The sequence below is a fragment of the Nerophis ophidion genome, linkage group LG29, assembly GCF_033978795.1.
Source record: "Nerophis ophidion isolate RoL-2023_Sa linkage group LG29, RoL_Noph_v1.0, whole genome shotgun sequence".
Taxonomy (NCBI): domain Eukaryota; kingdom Metazoa; phylum Chordata; class Actinopteri; order Syngnathiformes; family Syngnathidae; genus Nerophis; species Nerophis ophidion.
Genome location: NC_084639.1, coordinates 12751714 through 12772363, shown reverse-complemented (window position 1 = coordinate 12772363; position 20650 = coordinate 12751714). Strand labels below are relative to the sequence as shown.

Below are 20650 nucleotides of genomic sequence, written 5' to 3'. Positions count from 1 at the left end.
TTTAGTAGCCGTCGCGGGTCATGAGTTTCCCGGGGCTCTCTGAAAGAATTCTGACGAGCTGGACCGTTGGAATCTTTGTCTGCATTCTAAAGGTGTTTCTTCTCCCTTGTTTGTGTGTGTGTTTAGCTGGGCTCAGGATACGAATAAAAGGAGATAAAGCCCCAGAACTCCAGTTGGAACTCCAGGATGACGAGCGCACGCAGACTTTCCTCACGCAGGTGATAAGCGCCCAACAACAAGGTAAGTCGCCTCTCTGTCTTTAGTGTGAAGCACTTTTTCCTAACTCAATCGCTACTGGTCTAACATTTATTTACTAAGGGGGGATTGATGATTTCCTTTGTTGCCGCAGACTTTTGTTGCATACAAATGTTAATGTCCTTGGAGAACAGACCTGGGCAAAATCATAATTTTTGAGCATTATCTCAGGATTCTGAGAACATTACTGTCATGTTGAGTAAAAAACAAAGTTTTGTGTTTGGAAACCTGACAAAAGCACATGTTTCTAGTAAAACTCATAAAGATACATCATTACCGGCTTTATTAGACATTTCTCCTCTTTTGCTGAGAAGAATTGTTGTACATTCTTGTGTAGCATTTAGTTGTTTGCAAATGGACCAAATCGTTAAATTTCAATAATTTAATAAATAAAGGGTTTGTATGTTCTCTATGTGTGAAGTGAAGTGAATTATATTTATATAGCGCTTTTCTCAAGTGACTCAAAGCGCTTTACATAGTAACACCCAATATCTAAGTTACATTTAAACCAGTGTGGGTGGCACTGGGAGCAGGTGGGTAAAGTGTCTTGCCCAAGGACACAACGGCAGTGACTAGGATGGCACAAGCGGGAATCGAACCTGAAACCCTCAAGTTGCTGGCACGGCCACTCTACCAACCGAGCTATGCGTGTGGTTTAGGAGTTATGCTTGAATAATTTTGTATTGCTTTTTTCGCATTATCTCAGGATTCTAAAAGCATTACTGTCATTGAGTAAAAAAAACAATTGTGTTTGCAAACCTCACAACAGGACGCGTTTTTAGTAAAACTCACAAAGACACATTAATACAGTCATTATCAGACATATTGCCGGACATTCTCCATTCTTTTTTAGACCTTTTACATCAAAACTGTCGACGCCATTATGATGAGCAGTGATGTTTTTAAATGACCTTAAGTCTTGAACTATAGAAAGTATTTCAATGGTCGAAATCTGCGCTTTTGGGTAATCTACGTCACAGCAGCTCAGACCAGGAACAAACCAGAGTGGACACACAACAAACGCGTGTGTCAGAAACAGATGCGGAAACAGATATTTTACGTGATACTATATCATATTGTAGGTGATTATTACCCTTTGCGTTCATAACAATCTGTTTTTTTTTCTTAATTTTTGTTGTGTTTCGTGTGACTGTAAAAGATCCACAACTATCGCGGAGCTTGTCTGAGAAGTAAAAGAGGAGCGATGATTATAAGTATTTAATATTCAGTGTTTTATTGTTCATAGTTAATATTGTAAATCCCACTGTCTTTATTTTAATGTACATTTTGGGTGTCCCATTCAGTAAAAAACTGTAAAATTCCATTCCATTTTTTTTTTTAAGTGGTCTGTCGTAACGTTTTTAGAATTCCGTCGGACGTTGTGATTTTTGGTATTAGTGTTCCTGAAAAAAAAAGGGACCCCAACACACATACTGTCCAGCAGAGTTTTACAGCTAAATGTTTATTTTTAATTTTTACACACAGGCACATTTTTTTGTCTCAATATGGCCCCCGAGTCAAAACATTTGCCCTGCTCTGTTGTAAAGGATGACTGACTCGTCATTTATTCATCCAGCCTTTGTCCATAGATAAATACTTTCTTGAGAAATAGGAAAAGTGTGGTAGAAGCAGGAAGGAAGTTGCAATGACTCAGCCTCAAGTTCAAATAAAGGACGACAGTATTTGAAGTTCTTCATGCATGTTAATCAACCTGACCGTTTTATTTCAGTTAAGTTTTATGGGTCCATAAACTTCACATACCATTGTGTTTTGCAGTGGTATAAAACGTCACATTACACTAAAAGTGATTGCCCTATATATCACAATATCATGTATAATTTAGAGTATTTTTTAGTAGAGTTCTTGTGTTGAATGTCAATAAATAGCAATGTTGTATTCAGTGAGTGCAATATTAAGCTACTACACAACCATCTGTCATGGCGCCATAATAGAAATATTAAATATTTACATAACTTCTTGAATGAATGCCATTTGTTTGACTTGGTTTGATTATTTGTATGGCTACCACTTCTTTAATAATACAATGCCTCTGGCATTTATAATTTTTTATTATGTATTTTGAGACTGCAGCATTGTAAATGTTTTTATAAAATTTTGCTGGCACGTATTGGTTCACATAACAGTACTTAGGAGTGTCAAAACAAGAAAAGATTGTCGAATTAATCACAATTCTTACTTGTAACGATTGTTAATCAATTAAAGAAAAATCCAAAATCAATATGAATGTATTTGTTTTATATTTATAAATATAAAAAGTAATATTTTAATATTTATTTTATATATTTAATTTTAGTTTGTATATATATGTATATATATACATATAAATAAATAAAAATAAATATATAAAATAGAAATATATAAAATAAAAAAATATATAACAAATATATACATATATATCAATATTTATGTATTTATATATATATATATATTTTTTTTTAATATATATATATTTCTGTTTTATATATTTAATTTTAGTATATATATATATATATATATATATATATATATATTTTTTTTTTTGTGTTTTATTTTTATTTTATAAATTTCTGTTTTATATATTACCTTTGGGGTCGCGGGGGGGGGGGGCGTACACCCTGGACAAGTCGCCACCTCATCGCAGGGCCAACTATATATATATATATATATATATATATATATATATATATATATATATATATATATTTAAATTATTTATTATTATTATTTTTGGGACAGGACAGATTTTTTTAAAAACAAAACAGAAGTCATCGCAGGGCCAACTATATATATATATATATATATATATATATATATATATATATATATATATATATATATATATATATATATATATATATATATATATATATATATATATATATATATATATATATATATATATATATATATATATATATATATATATTTAAATTATTTATTATTATTATTTTTGGGACAGGACAGATTTTTTTAAAAACAAAACAGAAGTCATCGTCTAGTTGCGGAAGCTTGCGCTCCAAATCAGCTAAACAGCTCCCCGGTGATGTTTTGGTGAAATTGCGAAACTGAAACAATACAAAAAGAATGCCATTCTAAGTTTATAATACTAACACAGACACTCGTAGACGGCGTAGCATATAAGCTAATGCTAACCACGCTTGTACAAATATGCATGAAAACACTCCTACAGACATCACATAAGGGACGGATTGGTAAGTAAAAATTGATTTAGTTAAATTGTGACGCTTACAAACATTGCTCGTTGTGATGAATGAAGAATCCAAACGAGTAGAAACGCTATTGACGGTTTTGCTTTCGGTTGAAGGCCAAACGGGAAGTAAGTACATTGTCAACTCGCAGCACTAGCAGTGAGCGAACTTGTCCAAAAGATGGCGCCATAGCACAAACGGAAACACACCATTTCAGTCCTATGCTTGGGTTTATTGAAAACTATTGAACACAAAACATAACGGCAATTAGCAAAAAATACATTTTTTAATTAGCCGCGCCGTTTAATAAGCCTTGGGGTTCAAACTGTAGGAAATAAAGTAGCTGCTTACAGTCCGGAATTTACAGTATTACCATTTTAAATTGAATTTGTCAAAAAATAATGACTAATAAGTCTGCGGACTGATTAACGTTTCCTCGCAAGCTTAAATGCCCAAATGAAAACAAGAGACATTAACATCTTTCCTCATTAAGAAACAAAGTACCCCAATCTAAACTTATATAAACACGTTGCTTTAATTGTGCGTCTTGAACCTACAAGCTGTGTTCTCATAGACCAGACTGTTCCGTCGATACTCGGAGGAATACAAGACCGAAATCTTACTAGTTTAAGGATAGCTGAACACAGTAGGACGCTGCAACGCCTGCCAGAAATAATGTTCCACATCTTTCATTGAAACAAATCCTCAAGTGCTGCAGTACAAGTAAAAGACAGATACAATACTAAGACTACAACACTATCAGTGAAGCATAAGAAACACAAAACCTGCAAAATAGACCCACTGTTGAAAAACCTCTATTTATTTGAGTTATTTAAAAAAAATAATGCGGTCAAAAGATTTTGAAGTACTTTTTCAGCATATTCAACAATTGCCCCATCATTTTGTCTATGATAACCGTGATATGAGTTTTTCATATCGCTGCTTTCCCGCTCATCACTTGACTCCGACTCTTGTGTATTTTCTTTCCCAGTTCAGTCGAATCGCTCCAACCCCGGCGTGATGGATCACGATGAAACAACACCTCAAAGAGGTACAGTCCCCAACCCGCCTCAGCGTGGACACAAGACTGCCAACTGTGTGGACTCTGGAGTCAACCAGCCAAGTACGACCAGCCTCAATAGCAACAAATCCACACATCGGACTAATGCAGGTAATGTATGCTCTGAAAATATATTTACCATCAATGCTTTAAACCCACAAATTATTGCAAATAAACGATATTGTCAACATTATCATCAGACCAAATCAAGCTTTAATATAATTGTAATACAGCATAATAATACAAGTAATTCTTTCACATGCAATAAACTATTATTTTCAGTGGTATTTTTACCCTTATAATTGGAACGTCACTAACTTTTAATTATCCTAAATAAAGTAACAAGCCATAAAAATCAAATCCCTCTCTTGCACTTCAATATATATTAAACATCAAAAAGTGCAGTTTTTCCCTGGTTAAAAAAACAAACAAACTTTGGGCCTGATTTGCCAAGATCCAAATACCACGCGCTAAACAGTGTGTGCAATCCGTAAAATAACATGCACTATTAGTAGGCGTGTTGCGTGTAATTGACTAAAACTTCTTGTGCAAAAGTGGTGCAGACCTCCTTATTTAAATGAGGGTTTTGCATGTAAATATATAGGGAATCACCATAGAGACACTTATTTACTGCACACATGTTATCATGCTCCTTACCTGTGGCGTTTTGCTATATGTTTATACGTGCAAGAGACAAGTACTACTTTTTATGGGCTTTTTAGAAGCAGTCCTTTAGCGCATCTACAGTAGAAAACATATTTCCGAACCCTTTTATTTACCGCTGAAGGTGCGCTCATTGGAGAGAGGCTGTGTATACTTTGCTCAAGATGCAAAAAATGCATACCGTATTTCCTTGATTAGCCGCCGGGCATGTAATATGCGCCTGCCTTGAATCACTGCCGGATAAAACTCGCTCCCCAAATTTGTTAGCGGATGCTTACTTTTACCGCCGGGTCAACTTCGTGACGTCACGAGTGACGCTTCCCCTGCCGTCATTTTCAAAATGGCGAAGGAGGTTTTTTTGCTCTCACTGTGTGTAAACCAGGGGTGTTGTTCAACAGCCATACAGATCACACTAATGGTTGTGATACAAAACAATTTTAACACTCTTACTAATATGCGCCACACTCTGTGAACCCTAACCAAACAAGAATAACAAACACATTTCTGCAGAACATTGGGTCTGTAACACATTATAAACGCAACATAAGAATTACCCAGAATTCCAATGCATCCATGACTCTTGGCTATATTATACACCCGCTAGCACCAAACCCCTCCCACCCCCCCGCCGTGCGTCGGTTGAGGTGGGCGGGGTTGGGGGCGCGTGTATAATATAGCCAAGAGTCCTGGGTGCATTGGAATTCTGGGTAATTCTTATGTTGCGTTTATAATGTGTTACAGAGCCAATGTTCTCCAGAAATGTGTTTGTTATTCTTGTTTGGTCAGGGTTCACAGAGTGTGGCGCGTATTAGTAAGAGTTTTAAAGTTGTTTATATCACAACCATCAGTGTAAACGGTATGGCTGTTGACCAAGTATGCATTGCAATCTTGTATGAGAAGCAGCGAAATGCATGTGTCCTACCGGCACGCAGATAGCATGGTGTAAAGGTGGGTGCGATGACATGTTGTAGAGCAGTGGTCCCCAACCGGGCCGCAGAATAATTTTTTATAATTTTTTTTTTTTCATCAAACTCAATTTCTTACTGCATGCAATTGGTAAGCGCAGGGGTGAGAAGAGGTTTTAAAATAATTAGCACCTGCTTACTTTTACCGCATGCCTTGAATAAGCGCAGGAGTGAGAAGAGGTTTTAAATTACTAGTGCCCCGGCGGCTATTCAAGGAAATACGGTACTTAAAGTTTTTTTTTATACAGGAAAAAAATTTTAAAACATTAATTGACACCAGAGGAGATCAATTAAATTGTTTTTAATCGGTCCCTTAAGTCCTTCAACAGCTATAAAATTATAAAATTTTGTTGCTGAATAGATGATATATCTATCTATATGTTGACAGGTAGGGCAGATATATACTGTACTCTATGTGAAAAATGTAACATATTAAAAAAAAAACATTAAATGACACCAAAACACATACATTGAATTAATTTTAATCAGTCCTGTAAGTCCTTAAGCAGCTAAAAAAAAAAAAAAAAAAAAAAAAAAAATGTTGCATCCGACTTTGTAGTACATGCCGATGAGCTTCTTCTTTTTCTCTATCTTCATGTTATGGGACATTCATCCTCCGCTGTTGCCATTTCTAATATAAAGTAGTGTAAAGTTCTTACTTATATCTGTCAGTAAACTTGCCATGAAAGCGCTAAAACATACCGGGGTAGTTATTCACCCAAGGAACTTTAGTTATTAGAGAGTTCCGGTCGGACAGTTTTTCACGGGACACATTTCCGGCAGATGAGGAGATGCTGCTCCATTGTTGATTGAAGTAAAGTCTAAATGTCATTAAAACAGTTAGCTCCATCTTTTGACACTTCTTCCACTCCCGTCCTTGCACATTACATCGCTACAACAAAGATGACGGGGAGAAGACGCTGCCGAAGGTGAGCCCCGTAAATAAGACTGCCCAAAAAACGGCGCATTCAAAATCGACTGTCAGAAAGCGGCTTGAAGATGGTCTGTAAAACATCATCTATGCAACATTTTGATCAAAGAACCACCATTACATGTTATGTAGACCACAGGGAAGTGTTTTACATTAAAAAAAAAAATAATAATATGACTCCTTTAATGCGCCCAATAATCCGGTGCGCCTTATATATGAAAAAAGATCGAAAATCAACCATTAATCGGCAGTGCGCCTTATAATCCGGTGCGCCCTATGGTCCGGAAAATACAGTACATAACAACTCCAGCTGTAATGAGAGGATTTACAGTCAATGCATACATTTTCCAGTGCTAACGTCTACTTGTTCGCTCTGACCCTCCAGTTCAGTCGCTCGCCTCAGACTTTGGCTTTGAGGACAACTTCGATCACACCTTGAAAGTGGAGGAAAAGAAGAACCAGCAGAACAGGATGGTGGCCCCAAGGGAACCTCCTCCGGTTCCCCCTCTGCCTCCGCGCAAAGCCTCCTTCACTCCCTCTTATCAGCTGCCTGCGCCCCCGCACCTTAAAGAGAGAGCCGTCTCCTCTCAAGCCAAAGACAACTCCAGACCAGAGTGAGCCCGCCTGCCTTTTTCAATGGCTCGTGAAAGACGCTCACAATCGTCGTTTTCTTTTTCCAATCCTGCAGTAGTTTCAGACCGGGCTTCGAGCGGGACAGGCCGGCGTCTTGGTCCGACAGTCCCACCACAAACACGATGAGACATGCCATGTTCTCCAGCCAGGCGGGGCAGAGGGAGTACCTCATCAAACGCCGCCTGGGAAAGAAGGAAAACGAATATGTGGACCTCCAGAACTTCAGGTGGCAGCTCTTCCTTTCTGTTTGACAATTCCCACCAGAACATCAAAATCTGTGTAGATTTTGCGCATTTCACTGTGTTTACATCTACTTATTTATTAGAATGCATGATAAAATCCAGAATATGCAAAGGTGCTACGTTATGGTTGTGCAAACAAAGTTTCTCCATTGTTCCTACAGGCTCTTCACTGGTACTTGGAATGTTAACGGGCAGTCTCCAGACAGCAGCCTGGAGTCCTGGCTCTCTTGTGACGCAGAACCTCCTGATATGTACGCCCTGGGGTCAGTGCTGATTGTTCATTTTCTTGACAAGTAACGTATGCACCGTCTGCTCTTTGTAACCAATTCCTGTTGATTCCTCAATTACTTAGTTTCCAAGAATTGGACCTGAGCACTGAAGCTTTCTTCTACATGGACTCCTCCAAGGAGCAGCTGTGGGTGGAGGCAGTTGAGAGAGGCCTACACCCTAAAGCACATTATAAGAGGGTGAGTGGATGAGGTCATGTATTTAACTAAGCTGCTCATAAAAATAAAGTAAACACTTAAGTCACACATCCTGGATTTCTGTAAGAACTACACACGCAATTTTAGTGTGTCTTGTATTTGCTGTTCAACGGTCCCTCCCCCGTATATTATATATAGATTTAGTATCCCTGCTTTGATTTGTAAATATGTTTTTATTGGGAAAGTATTGTGATGGCGCTGCAGCTGCCAATTTAGCAACGAGAGCTCCTTCACAATTCAAATTACTCAACATTTTCCAGCAGGAAGATGCTTTAACAAGGCGTGATGCTGTGTAGCTGATTGTTTTGTAAATGCAATGCATTATACTGTTTGTTTTTTTTTGTTTACATTTTCTTCATTGTTTAGTTTGTTTAGTTTATTATTTCTTCGGTCAGTGATAAACAAAATAAACAAACAGTTTTACATTCATAAATTGACAATTTTACAGACCGAAAGGGTTTAGGCTGAAGTTGAGCACTTATTTTGCCTAACCTTATAAACTACAAGTTGTAGCAAAGCCAGGAGACATCGGGCTCTGATCATGAGATTCATAGAAATGTGAAATTTCCTTTACACAACATATTATAAATACACCTTGTACACAACATAAACAGTGTTCAAATATATACACAGTAAAGACATAGACTAACAGTTGTGAAATATCTCTGTACATGTGTTGGTTAAAAATGTGTACCGATAATATGCTATATACAAACACTTGCACTTCCATTATTATTTTTTCCCCATATTTAGTTTTGTAACAAACATCGATCCTAGTTTTAACCACTGGTGTTGATTCAAGAGCGATATATTTTTCCAAGACATTAGTCTCTAATGTTTTTTTTAAATGTGTGAATAAGGCAGGGGTAGGGAACATATGGCTCTGGAGCCAGATGTGGCTCTTTTGATGACTGCATCTGGCTCTCAGATAAATCTTAGCTGACATTGCTTAACACGATAAGTAATGAATAGTTCCACTGGTAATCACAGTGTTGAAAATATTGTTCAAAATATAAAACGTTCCCATGTGTTAAAATGCTTAGGAACGTTTTATATTTTGAACGTTAAATTAAAAAAATCCATCCATCCCTTTTCTACCGCACCTGTTCAAGTTGCATTAATGGTAATAAGTATTTCATTTATTATTGGTTAGCTTCAGAATAAAAATGTCATTAAAAATGATAGGAGACTTATTGTTCTCTAAAAATGTTGGTTTTACTTAAAAATGCACGCATTTAGTTGTATTCGGTGTTAAAAAATATTATATGGCTCTCTCGGAAATACATTTTAAAATATTTGGCTTCCATGACTCTCTCAGCCAAAAAGGTTCCCTACCCCAGGCTGTTCCACAGATGAAACCCCCTGACAGAAACACATCTACTTTTTAAGATAGTTCTTATGTGTGCATTCTGAAAGACAGCTGAACATCTGAGGTCGTATGGACTCTTCCTGGGTTGGAACCTTTTCTGTAAACACCGAGGCAGCATGTGCTTATGAGCTTTATACGTCACAATAGCAGGGTTGAGGTCAACAAGATGATGCAGTTTTAATGTTTTTAATTTAATGAAAACAGCATTGATATGATCATAGTAATCCACATAATTTACATTTCTAATAGCTTTCTGTGAATGTAAGAACATACAGGACTGTCTCAGAAAATTTGAATATTGTGATGAAGTTCTTTATTTTTCTGTAATGCAACTAAAACATGAAAATGTCATACATTCTGGATTCATTATACATCAACTAAAATATTGCAAGCCTTTTAACATTTTAATATTGCTGATTATGGCATACAGCTTAAGAAAACTCAAAAATTATATCTCAAAAATGTGAATATTTCTTAAGACCAAGTAAAAAAAAGATTTATAACAGAAAAAGAAAACCAAACATTTGAAAATGTCAATTAATGGTTGGGAATCCTTTTGCACGGATCACTGCATCAATGTGGCGTGGCACGGAGGCAATCGGCCTGTGGCATTGCTGAGGTGTTCTGGATGCCCAGGATGCTTCAATAGCGGCTTTTAGCTCATTTGCTTTATTGGGTCTGGTGTCTTTCAGCTTCTTCTTCACAATACCCCACAAATTCTCTATGGGGTTTAGGTCAGGGGACTTGGCAGGCCAATCGAGGACAGTAATGCCATGGCCAGTACACCAGTTACTGGTGGTTTTGGCACTGTGGGCAGGTGCCAGATCATGCTAGAAAATGAAATCATCATGTATGACATTTTCATGTTTTTAGTTGCATTACAGAAAATAAAGGACTTTATCACAATATTCAAATTTTCTGAGACAGTCCTGTAGAGTTGATGTTTGATTTATAATTGTCACCCCAGATCTTAACACAAGAATTGAGATATGGGAGTACGAAGGAGTTATTCAACACATTAAGAGCCTTTTGATTTACAGAGTTTTTAATTTCAAATAACAGCAATAATGTCTGCCATCTTTGCATTGAGTATATTTATGGGCAGTTTCCAATTAAATTTTTCATCCTTATAGATTCCCTAAAATGTAATTGAATAAACCCCTTCTATGTCCCTATCATCAATTCTTATGTGACACTGTGTGTTAATTTTCCTATTTCCATTGAGTGTAGGTGAACGCACAAACTTGAAACCAATACTGTTGGTAAGGAAACTAAATAAACAAAAAAAAAACTAAAATGAACATCACATATAAATGTATTACACAAAGACAATAGAGAGGGGTACAATATATAATTCATACGTAATTTGAAAATGGAACATTTTAAACTACCATATTTCCTTGAATTGCCGCAGGGCATATAGTATGCGCCTGCCTTGAATTACTGCCGGGTCAAACTCGCTTCCCAAAATAATTAACGCATGCTTAGTATTACCGCAAGGTCAAACTCGTGACGTCACGAGTGACACTTCCCCTGTCATCATTTTCAAAATGGAGGAGGCTGATTTCAATAACGGTAATTTGAAATCGCATAAAGGGAAGAAGATTAAGAGCTATTCAGTTGGATTTAAGGTCCAAGCTTACATCACACTCAAATGTTTACTGCATACCTTTGGTAAGTGCCGAAGTGAGAAGAGGTTTGAAAATAATTAGCGCATGCTTACTTTTACCGCATGCCTTTGGTAAACACAAGAGTGAGAAGAGGTTTTAAATTAATTAGCGCCCCAGCGGCAATTCAAGGAAATATGGTAATGATAATTTATGAAGTTTTATTGTCATTTTTGTTCATTTCAATAGTCTTTAATTTGTGTTAAAACATATTTTTGGGAATATATTTTACATTATAATCTGTCTCTATTATATCCAAATAAAACATCAGTAGTTTTTTTTATACATACTTGAAACGTTATTTTATCAAAAAGTGATCACATTCCAGTCCTTTAGAGGCGTAAATATGTGCATTCAAATAATAGGTGGAAAATAGTTTCCTCAAATAGGTTACAAAAAACATAATAGATCAATCCACTATTTATGAACTTAAAGCAACTTAAACTGAACGATGTGATCAACTTTAGAACTGCTCAAATTATGTTTAGGGCATCCCAAAACTCTCTACCATCCAATATACAGAACCTATTCCATGACAGAGATGATCACCATAGTTACAGTTTAAGAGGAAACAAATTATATTTGCCTAAATTTAGAACAACCCCCCGCGACCCCAAAAGGGAATAAGCGGTAGAAAATGGATGGATGGATGGATAGAACAACTTTAAAATCAATGTGCATTTCAGTGCGTGGAGTCAGTCTGTGGAACAACTTAAGGGACGAGTTAAAAACGTGTTCTAGCATGATTCAATTAAAAACACTGTTTAAAAAAGAAGTACTGAAGAAGTACGAGGAGGAAAGAGAGTGATGCCCTCAGCACAGAGCCATGGGAGAGAGGTGTATGGTCGGAGAGTGTTTGGGCCCGTGTGTGTGCGTGTGTGTGTTTTGTCTCGTCTTGTCTTGTCTCATGGTATTGTTAATGTACAGGAGTTTTTCTTGTTTTGTTTATAGGGTATTGTTCTTGTATTATATTGTTTATGTTAAATGTGGAATGAGTGAGAGGGGTTGGGCTATTATAAGCAGCTGCTTCATCCAACCCCTTTTCAAGCCTTGCATAAATATCTTTGCCAACATGTAAAAAAAAAAAAACAAAAAAAAACTGTTTAGTTGTACTGTGCAGGTTTGAAATAAATATTTCAATTCAATTCATATTGCCGAAAAAAAAAAAAAAATGTTGAGGTGGTATGGCTCGGTTGGTAGAGTGGGCGTGCCAGCAACTTGAGGGTTCCAGGTTCGATCCCCGCTTCCGCCATCCTAGTCACTGCCGTTGTGTCCTTGGGCAAGACACTTTACCCACCTGCTCCCAGTGCCACCCACACTGGTTTAAAATCCATCCATCCATCCATCTTCTTCCGCTTATCCGAGGTCGGGTCGCGGGGGCAGCAGCCTAAGCAGGGAAGCCCAGACTTCCCTCTCCCCAGCCACTTCGTCTAGCTCTTCCCGGGGGATCCCGAGGCGTTCCCAGGCCAGCCGGGGGACATAGTCTTAAATGATAAATGGGTTGTACTTGTATAGCGCTTTTCTACCTTGAAGGTACTCAAAGCGCTTTGACACTACTTCCACATTTACCCATTCACACACACATTCACACACTGATGGAGGGAGCTGCCATGCAAGGCGCCAACCAGAACCCATCAGGAGCAAGGGTGAAGTGTCTTGCTCAGGACACAACGGACGTGACGAGGTTGGTACTAGGTGGGTCTTCCCCGTGGCCTCCTACCGGTTGGACGTGCCCTAAACACCTCCCTCGGGAGGCGTTCGGGTGGCATCCTGACCAGATGCCCGAACCACCTCATCTGGCTCCTCTCCATGGTTTAAAATGTCACGTAGATATTGGGTTTTCACTATGTAAAATCTCTTTGAGTCACTAAAGAAAAGCGCTATATAAATATAATTCAATTCAATACCGCACGCGTTGTATAGAAATATCAATAATGATTGCGTGAACCCTTTCTTCATCTGACCGAAACCCAGCTGAAAGTTATTTAATGCACGTTACCCCTTGCACAAAGGAGTAAATAGCGACCATGCTTCTGGGTTATTTTGGTTTATGGGCCTGTCTCTCGGTGTCCCTTCCATACTCTTGACACTGTTCCGGGAGATCATTATGTTTCCCCTTTTATTACTTTAAAGAGCACAGCCACTAACTTGGTAAATTCCTCCTGTCAGGTTCGCATCATAAGACTGGTTGGCATGATGTTGGTGGTCTATGTCAACAAGACACACAAGGGTAACGTCAAAGAAGTGGCCGCAGAACACGTCGGCACGGGAATCATGGGCAAAATGGTACAGGCGGACTAACTTGGGAAAACTTCTGAAAAGGTTGTTTCTTTTTTAGCTAAAATGTGTTTTTTTCTTCTCAGGGGAACAAAGGAGGGGTGGCAGTGAGGTTTGTGTTCCACAACACGAGTTTCTGCATCGTCAACTCGCATCTGGCGGCACACGTGGAAGATTTTGAGCGTCGCAACCAAGACTATAAAGACATTTGCGCTCGCATGACCTTCCACCTACTGGACCACCCCCCTCTGAGTATCCACAAGCACGAGTGAGTTCCCTCTGGCTTTTCAGTGCCATCGTAGCGCTCCCTCATTAGCTTTACAGATGTCAAAGGGTGTAATGGTGCATGTACTCGTCTTAATTGGGTTTTTCGGTACGGTACAAAGGCGCACTGATTTCCCACTTGGTAAACTTTGTCCAGCGCACGTGGGGGACAGAAAGTGGAACTGCCTGGCGATATAGTCACGTGTTTGCTTCTGAATCAAGTGCAGTGCAACTCATCTCTTGGCTAGCAGGAGTCACGGGTAGAGATAGTGCTAAGGGGAAGAATCGTTCATCGTTAAAAGTCTCGGTGAAAAACGTAAATGGACAGAGTCAAGTGGATAAGAGAGATGGCAGCACGCCATTGTTCAGTAAAGTTGGGGAAAGGTGTTACTAGCTGGAACTCTTCAAAGGGAACTGCACTTTTTTGGAAATTTGGCCTATAGTTCACACTCCTTATGAAAGACTTGATGACAGATTTTTTTTTTTTAACTCTTAAAAAATGGTGTTTATGTGTCCCCTCCAAGGTTTCTCATTGTATCTTTGGGTGTCCCACGATTCGATTCAATATCGATTCATAAGGTCACGATTCGATAATATAGCGATTTTTTTTCGATTCAACGTGATTCTCGATTCAAAAACGATATTTTTCCGATTCAAAACGATTCTGTATTTATTCAATACATAGGATTTCAGCAGGATCTACCCCAGTCTGCTGACATGCTAGTAGAGTAGTAGATTTAAAATAAAAAGCTTTTATAATTGTAAAGGACAATGTTTTATCAACTGATTGCAATAATGTAAATTAGTTTGAACTATTAAACAAACCAAAAATACGACTTATTTTATCTTTGTGAAAACATTGGACACAGTTGTTGTCAAGCTTATGAGATGCGATGCAAGTGTAAGCCACTGTGACACTATTGTTCTTTATTTTTATAAATGTCTAATGATAATGTCAATGACGGATTTTTAATCACTGCTATGCTGAAATTATAACTAATGTTAATACTGTTCTTGATAATATTAATTTTTGTTTTACTACTTTTGGTTTGTTCTGTGTCGTGTTTGTGTCTCCTCTCAATTGCTCTGTTTATTGCAGTTCTGAGTGTTGCTGGGTCAGGTTTGGTTTTGGAATTGGATTGCATTGTTATGGTATTGATGTGTAGTGGTTTGTTGGATTGATTTAAAAAAAAAAAAAATTGATTTAAAAAAAATGAGAATCGATTCTGAATCGCACAACGTATTCGAATCGATTTTTTTCCCCACACCCTTAGTATCCCATTGGGTTGAGTTTTTTCTTTCCCTGATGTGGGATGTAAGCCGAGGATGTCGTTGTGGCTTGTGCAGCCCTTTGAGACACTCGTGATTTAGGGCTATGTAAATAAACTTTGATTGATTAATTAAAAGTCTGCTTACAATGTAGCCGCTCTATTCTGCCTATAAAGCTCTTTAAAAAACCCAAACACCTCTATTAAGGTTCTATATACTTGATGTAAGTATATATGTAATGCAGTAACTGGCACATTCATAGTGACATTTAATATTTACGTATTTCGCTCATTTTAGGCATACACAGCACATAATTTCAAAGACACATCACAACGTTCCCCTTTTTTTTTTTTCTCAAAATCACTGATTACTAATCACTTTATGATAGCCAAAAAACATAATAAAACATCACTTCCTGTACAATGTCTGCTGTCATTAGGATGCCGACTACTCGGATGTTCATACATTTCCATTTAGATGAACAAAGATTCATAATACTCGCGAAGAAGAGGTAGGCGGAACGAAGCATGTTTTTGTGTATTTCTCGTAATTTCCGGGTCTAAATCGGCTGTCAAAGTGTACCAACTTGTCGAAGTACGTCTTCGTCCTTCGTCCAGGTGAGAGGCATGATTTATGATCTAGAATAAAGTTTGACGAGCAAAAAAATGAGACAACAGCTGATCAGTCGATCATGTCGACATTGGCGAACAAGCTTGTAATCATGGTGCTGCTATAAATAGTTTGTCTGTGTTAGCACTTATAATACCAACAATAATAAGAATAATAATAACTTTTATTTATAATTCACTTTTCAATTGACCTCCTCTCTGAGCTGCTACCTTACCGTGGTAGAGGAGTTTGCGTGTCCCAATGATCCTAGGAGCTATGTTGTCTGGGGGTTTTCATGCCCCCTGGTAGGGTCTCCCAAGACAAACAGGTCCTAGGTGAGTGATCAGACAAAGAGCAGCTCAAAGACTTCTATGGAATTACAACGAAATGAACCCAGATTTCCCTCGCCCGGACGTGGGTCACCGGGGCCCCGCTCTGGAGCCAGGCCCGGAGTTGGGGCACGATGGCGAGCGCCTGGTGGTCGGGCCTGTTCCCATGGGGCCCGGCCGGGCACAGCCCGAAGAGGCAACGTGGGTCATCCCTCCAATGGGCTCACCACTCATAGGAGGGGCCATAGAGGTCGGGTGCATTGTGAGCTGGGCGGCAGCCGAAGGCAGGGCACTTGGCGGTCCGATCCTCGGCTACAGAACCTAGCTCTTGGGACGTGGAACGTCACCTCACTGGGGGGGAAGGAGCCTGAGCTAGTGCGCGAGGTAGAGAAGTTCCGGCTGGATATAGTCGGACTCACCTCGACGCACAGCAAGGGCTCTGGAACCAGTTCTCTCGAGAGGGACTGGACCCTCTTCCACTCTGGCGTTGCCGGCAGTGAGAGGCGACGGGCTGGGGTGGCAATTCTGGTTGCCCCCCGGCTCAAAGCCTGTACGTTTGAGTTCAACCCAGTGGACGAGAGGGTAGCTTCCCTTCGCCTTCGGGTGGGGGGACGGGTCCTGACTGTTGTTTGTGCTTACGCACCAAACAGCAGTTCAGAATACCCACCCTTTTTGGGTACACTCGAGGGAGTACTGGAAAGTGCTCCTCCGGGTGATTCCCTTGTCCTACTGGGAGACTTCAACGCTCATGTTGGCAACGACAGTGAAACCTGGAGAGGCGTGATTGGGAAGAATGGTCGCCCGGATCTAAACCCGAGTGGTGTTTTGTTATTGGACTTTTGTGCTCGTCACAGTTTGTCGATAACAAACACCATGTTCAAACATAAGGGTGTCCATATGTGCACTTGGCACCAGGACACCCTAGGCCGCAGTTCCATGATCGACTTTGTAGTTGTGTCATCGGATTTGCGGCCTTATGTTTTGGACACTCGGGTGAAGAGAGGGGCGGAGCTTTCTACCGATCACCACCTGGTGGTGAGTTGGCTGCGATGGTGGGGGAGGATGCCGGACAGACCTGGCAGGCCCAAGCGCATTGTGAGGGTCTGCTGGGAACGTCTGGCAGAGTCTCCTGTCAGAGAGAGTTTCAATTCACACCTCCGGGAGAACTTTGAACATGTCACGAGGGAGGTGCGGGACATTGAGTCCGAGTGGACCATGTTCCGAACCTCTATTGTCGAGGCGGCTGATTGGAGCTGTGGCCGCAAGGTTGTTGGTGCCTGTCGTGGCGGTAATCCCAGAACCCGTTGGTGGACACCATTAGTGAGGGATGCCGTCAAGCTGAAGAAGGAGTCCTATCGGGTTCTTTTGGCTCATAGGACTCCGGAGGCAGTGGACGGGTACCGACGGGCCAAGCGGTGTGCAGCTTTAGCGGTCGCGGAGGCAAAAACTCGGACATGGGAAGAGTTCGGGGAAGCCATGGAAAACGACTTCCGGACGGCTTCGAAGCGATTCTGGACCACCATACGGCGCCTCAGGAAGGGGAAGCAGTGCACTATCAACACCGTGTATGGTGCGGATGGTGTTCTGCTGACTTCGACTGCGGATGTTGTGGATCGGTGGAGGGAATACTTTGAAGACCTCCTCAATCCCACCAACACGTCTTTCTTTGAGGAAGCGGTGCCTGGGGAATCTGTAGTGGACTCTCCTATTTCTGGGGCTGAGGTCGCTGAGGTAGTTAAAAAGCTCCTCGGCGGCAAGGCCCCGGGGGTGGATGAGATCCGCCCGGAGTTCCTTAAGGCTCTGGATGCTGTGGGGCTGTCTTGGTTGACAAGACTCTGCAGCATCGCGTGGACATCGGGGGCGGTACCTCTGGATTGGCAGACCGGGGTGGTGGTCCCTCTCTTTAAGAAGGGGGACCGGAGGGTGTGTTCCAACTATCGTGGGATCACACTCCTCAGCCTTCCCGGTAAGGTTTATTCAGGTGTACTGGAGAGGAGGCTTCGCCGGATAGTCGAACCTCGGATTCAGGAGGAACAGTGTGGTTTTCGTCCTGGTCGTGGAACTGTGGACCAGCTCTATACTCTCGGCAGGGTTCTTGAGGGTGCATGGGAGTTTGCCCAACCAGTCTACATGTGCTTTGTGGACTTGGAGAAGGCATTCGACCGTGTCCCTCGGGAAGTCCTGTGGGGAGTGCTCAGAGAGTATGGGGTATCGGAATGTCTTATTGTGGCAGTCCGCTCCCTGTACGATCAGTGTCAGAGCTTGGTCCGCATTGCTGGCAGTAAGTCGGACACGTTTCCAGTGAAGGTTGGACTCCGCCAAGGCTGTCCTTTGTCACCGATTCTGTTCATAACTTTTATGGACAGAATTTCTAGGCGCAGTCAAGGCGTTGAGGGGTTCCGGTTTGGTGGCCACGGTATTAGGTCTCTGCTTTTTGCAGATGATGTAGTCCTGATGGCTTCATCTGGCCGGGATCTTCAGCTCTCACTGGATCGGTTCGCAGCCGAGTGTGAAGCGACCGGAATGAGAATCAGCACCTCCAAGTCCGAGTCCATGGTTCTCGCCCGGAAAAGGGTGGAGTGCCATCTCCGGGTTGGGGAGGAGACCCTGCCCCAAGTGGAGGAGTTCAAGTACCTAGGAGTCTTGTTCACGAGTGGGGGAAGAGTGGATCGTGAGATCGACAGGCGGATCGGTGCGGCGTCTTCAGTAATGCGGACGTTGTATCGATCCGTTGTGGTGAAGAAGGAGCTGAGCCGGAAGGCAAAGCTCTCAATTTACCGGTCGATCTACGTTCCCATCCTCACCTATGGTCATGAGCTTTGGGTCATGACCGAAAGGATAAGATCACGGGTACAAGCGGCCGAAATGAGTTTCCTCCGCCGGGTGGCGGGGCTCTCCCTTAGAGATAGGGTGAGAAGCTCTGCCATCCGGGAGGAGCTCAACGTAAAGCCGCTGCTCCTCCACATCGAGAGGAGCCAGATGAGGTGGTTCGGGCATCTGGTCAGGATGCCACCCGAACGCCTCCCTAGGGATGTGTTTAGGGCACGTCCAGCTGGTAGGAGGCCACGGGGAAGACCCAGGACACGTTGGAAAGACTATGTCTCCCGGCTGGCCTGGGAACGCCTCGGGATCCCCCGGGAAGAGCTAGACGAAGTGGCTGGAGATAGGGAAGTCTGGGCTTCCCTGCTTAGGCTGCTGCCCCCGCGACCCGACCTCGGATAAGCGGAAGATGATGGATGGATGGATGGATGGATTTTCAATTGACATCAAATCTCACAGTGCTCCATATTAAAAGACATATATCACTATCACTAATACTTGGTTGTTATTCAAATCACAAAATGTAAATGGAGTTTTGGTGGCGGTTTTTGGATGTTTTTTATTGGGTTTAATGGACCTCCCATTAGCTCCGCTATAAGGGGAATTTTATTTACATTTATTTTTGAGTTAGAATGCATTAAAAAAAAATACATCCATCATGTCTTTCATAATGATTGTGAATGGCAGGCAACATTTACAAAAAAAAGTGCAGTTCCCCTTTGATGCTGCCCCTCAAGCAATACGAAAGTTCTATTTCCTAAAAATGAAACCATAATTGACAAACTGTTGCACTTGTCTGCATAATTGCACTTTGCTGAAAAGAAACCTTGTAAAATATTAGATATTGTTTTGTTTATATTTATTTAAAAATTCAGTGTGTTGGATTACCTGCTAGCAGATTCAACTTTTGTTATGTGTAATCATATTGTCCGATAGCGATCAAAAGTCATATCACCATAAATAATACATACTTTTTCCTTGCTTTTTAATGTGGAATGCTAAAAAACACTTTGATCAAGTGATATGCTGTTGAGAGCACATGAACTCTATGCTAGATTCAGGCACTGCTTGATAGAAGTGCTAGAGCGGAGTCTGTAATGAATCGCATACTATTTTGTGTCTTCACACCAAAGATTGAGTTGTCAGTATGCATTAATTTCAGTTTATCGATGGTGTGTTAGCGTAGTCCGGAAACAGTCTATTACTATTAAGTTTAATGTGTTTGAACACTATAAAGTGTTTGCCGGGAGGTATTGTTCTTGTTTCACACCATCTCCTTGAATCCAACATGCATCTCACTACTAGTGTTGATTGTCAAATTTGGAGGTGTTCAAATCGCCCTGTAAAATCAATAATGCTAATTAGCAGCCTGTGGGCCTCTGTGGCATATCCAATGTACAAAACCCAAAATCAGTGAAGTTGCCACGTTGTGTAAATGGTAAATAAAAACAGAATAAAATGATTTACAAATCATTTTCGACTTATATTCAATTGAATAGACTGCTAAGACAAGATATTTAATGTTTGAAAGTTGATTTAATGGCAGCAACACATTGCAAAAAAGTTGTCACAGGGACATTTTTACCACTGTGTTACATGGCCT

At 40.6% G+C, this 20650-nt stretch overlaps 1 protein-coding gene across 5 annotated transcripts in view; it reads left to right on the top strand.

Moving 5' to 3' along the window:
• The window catches only part of ocrl (OCRL inositol polyphosphate-5-phosphatase), a 65083-nt gene that overhangs the window by 14308 nt on the left and 30125 nt on the right, over positions 1 to 20650 (top strand). For 3 of the 5 annotated variants that reach the window (XM_061891815.1, XM_061891817.1, XM_061891819.1), the window contains 8 exons: positions 127 to 240; positions 4456 to 4635; positions 7469 to 7697; positions 7772 to 7942; positions 8120 to 8221; positions 8311 to 8425; positions 13649 to 13765; positions 13843 to 14024. In XM_061891815.1, the coding sequence (XP_061747799.1) occupies positions 127 to 240; positions 4456 to 4635; positions 7469 to 7697; positions 7772 to 7942; positions 8120 to 8221; positions 8311 to 8425; positions 13649 to 13765; positions 13843 to 14024 (1210 nt within the window). The remainder of the gene's footprint in view (positions 1 to 126; positions 241 to 4455; positions 4636 to 7468; positions 7698 to 7771; positions 7943 to 8119; positions 8222 to 8310; positions 8426 to 13648; positions 13766 to 13842; positions 14025 to 20650) is intronic. The other 2 variants (XM_061891816.1, XM_061891818.1) reach the window with 1 other exon arrangement.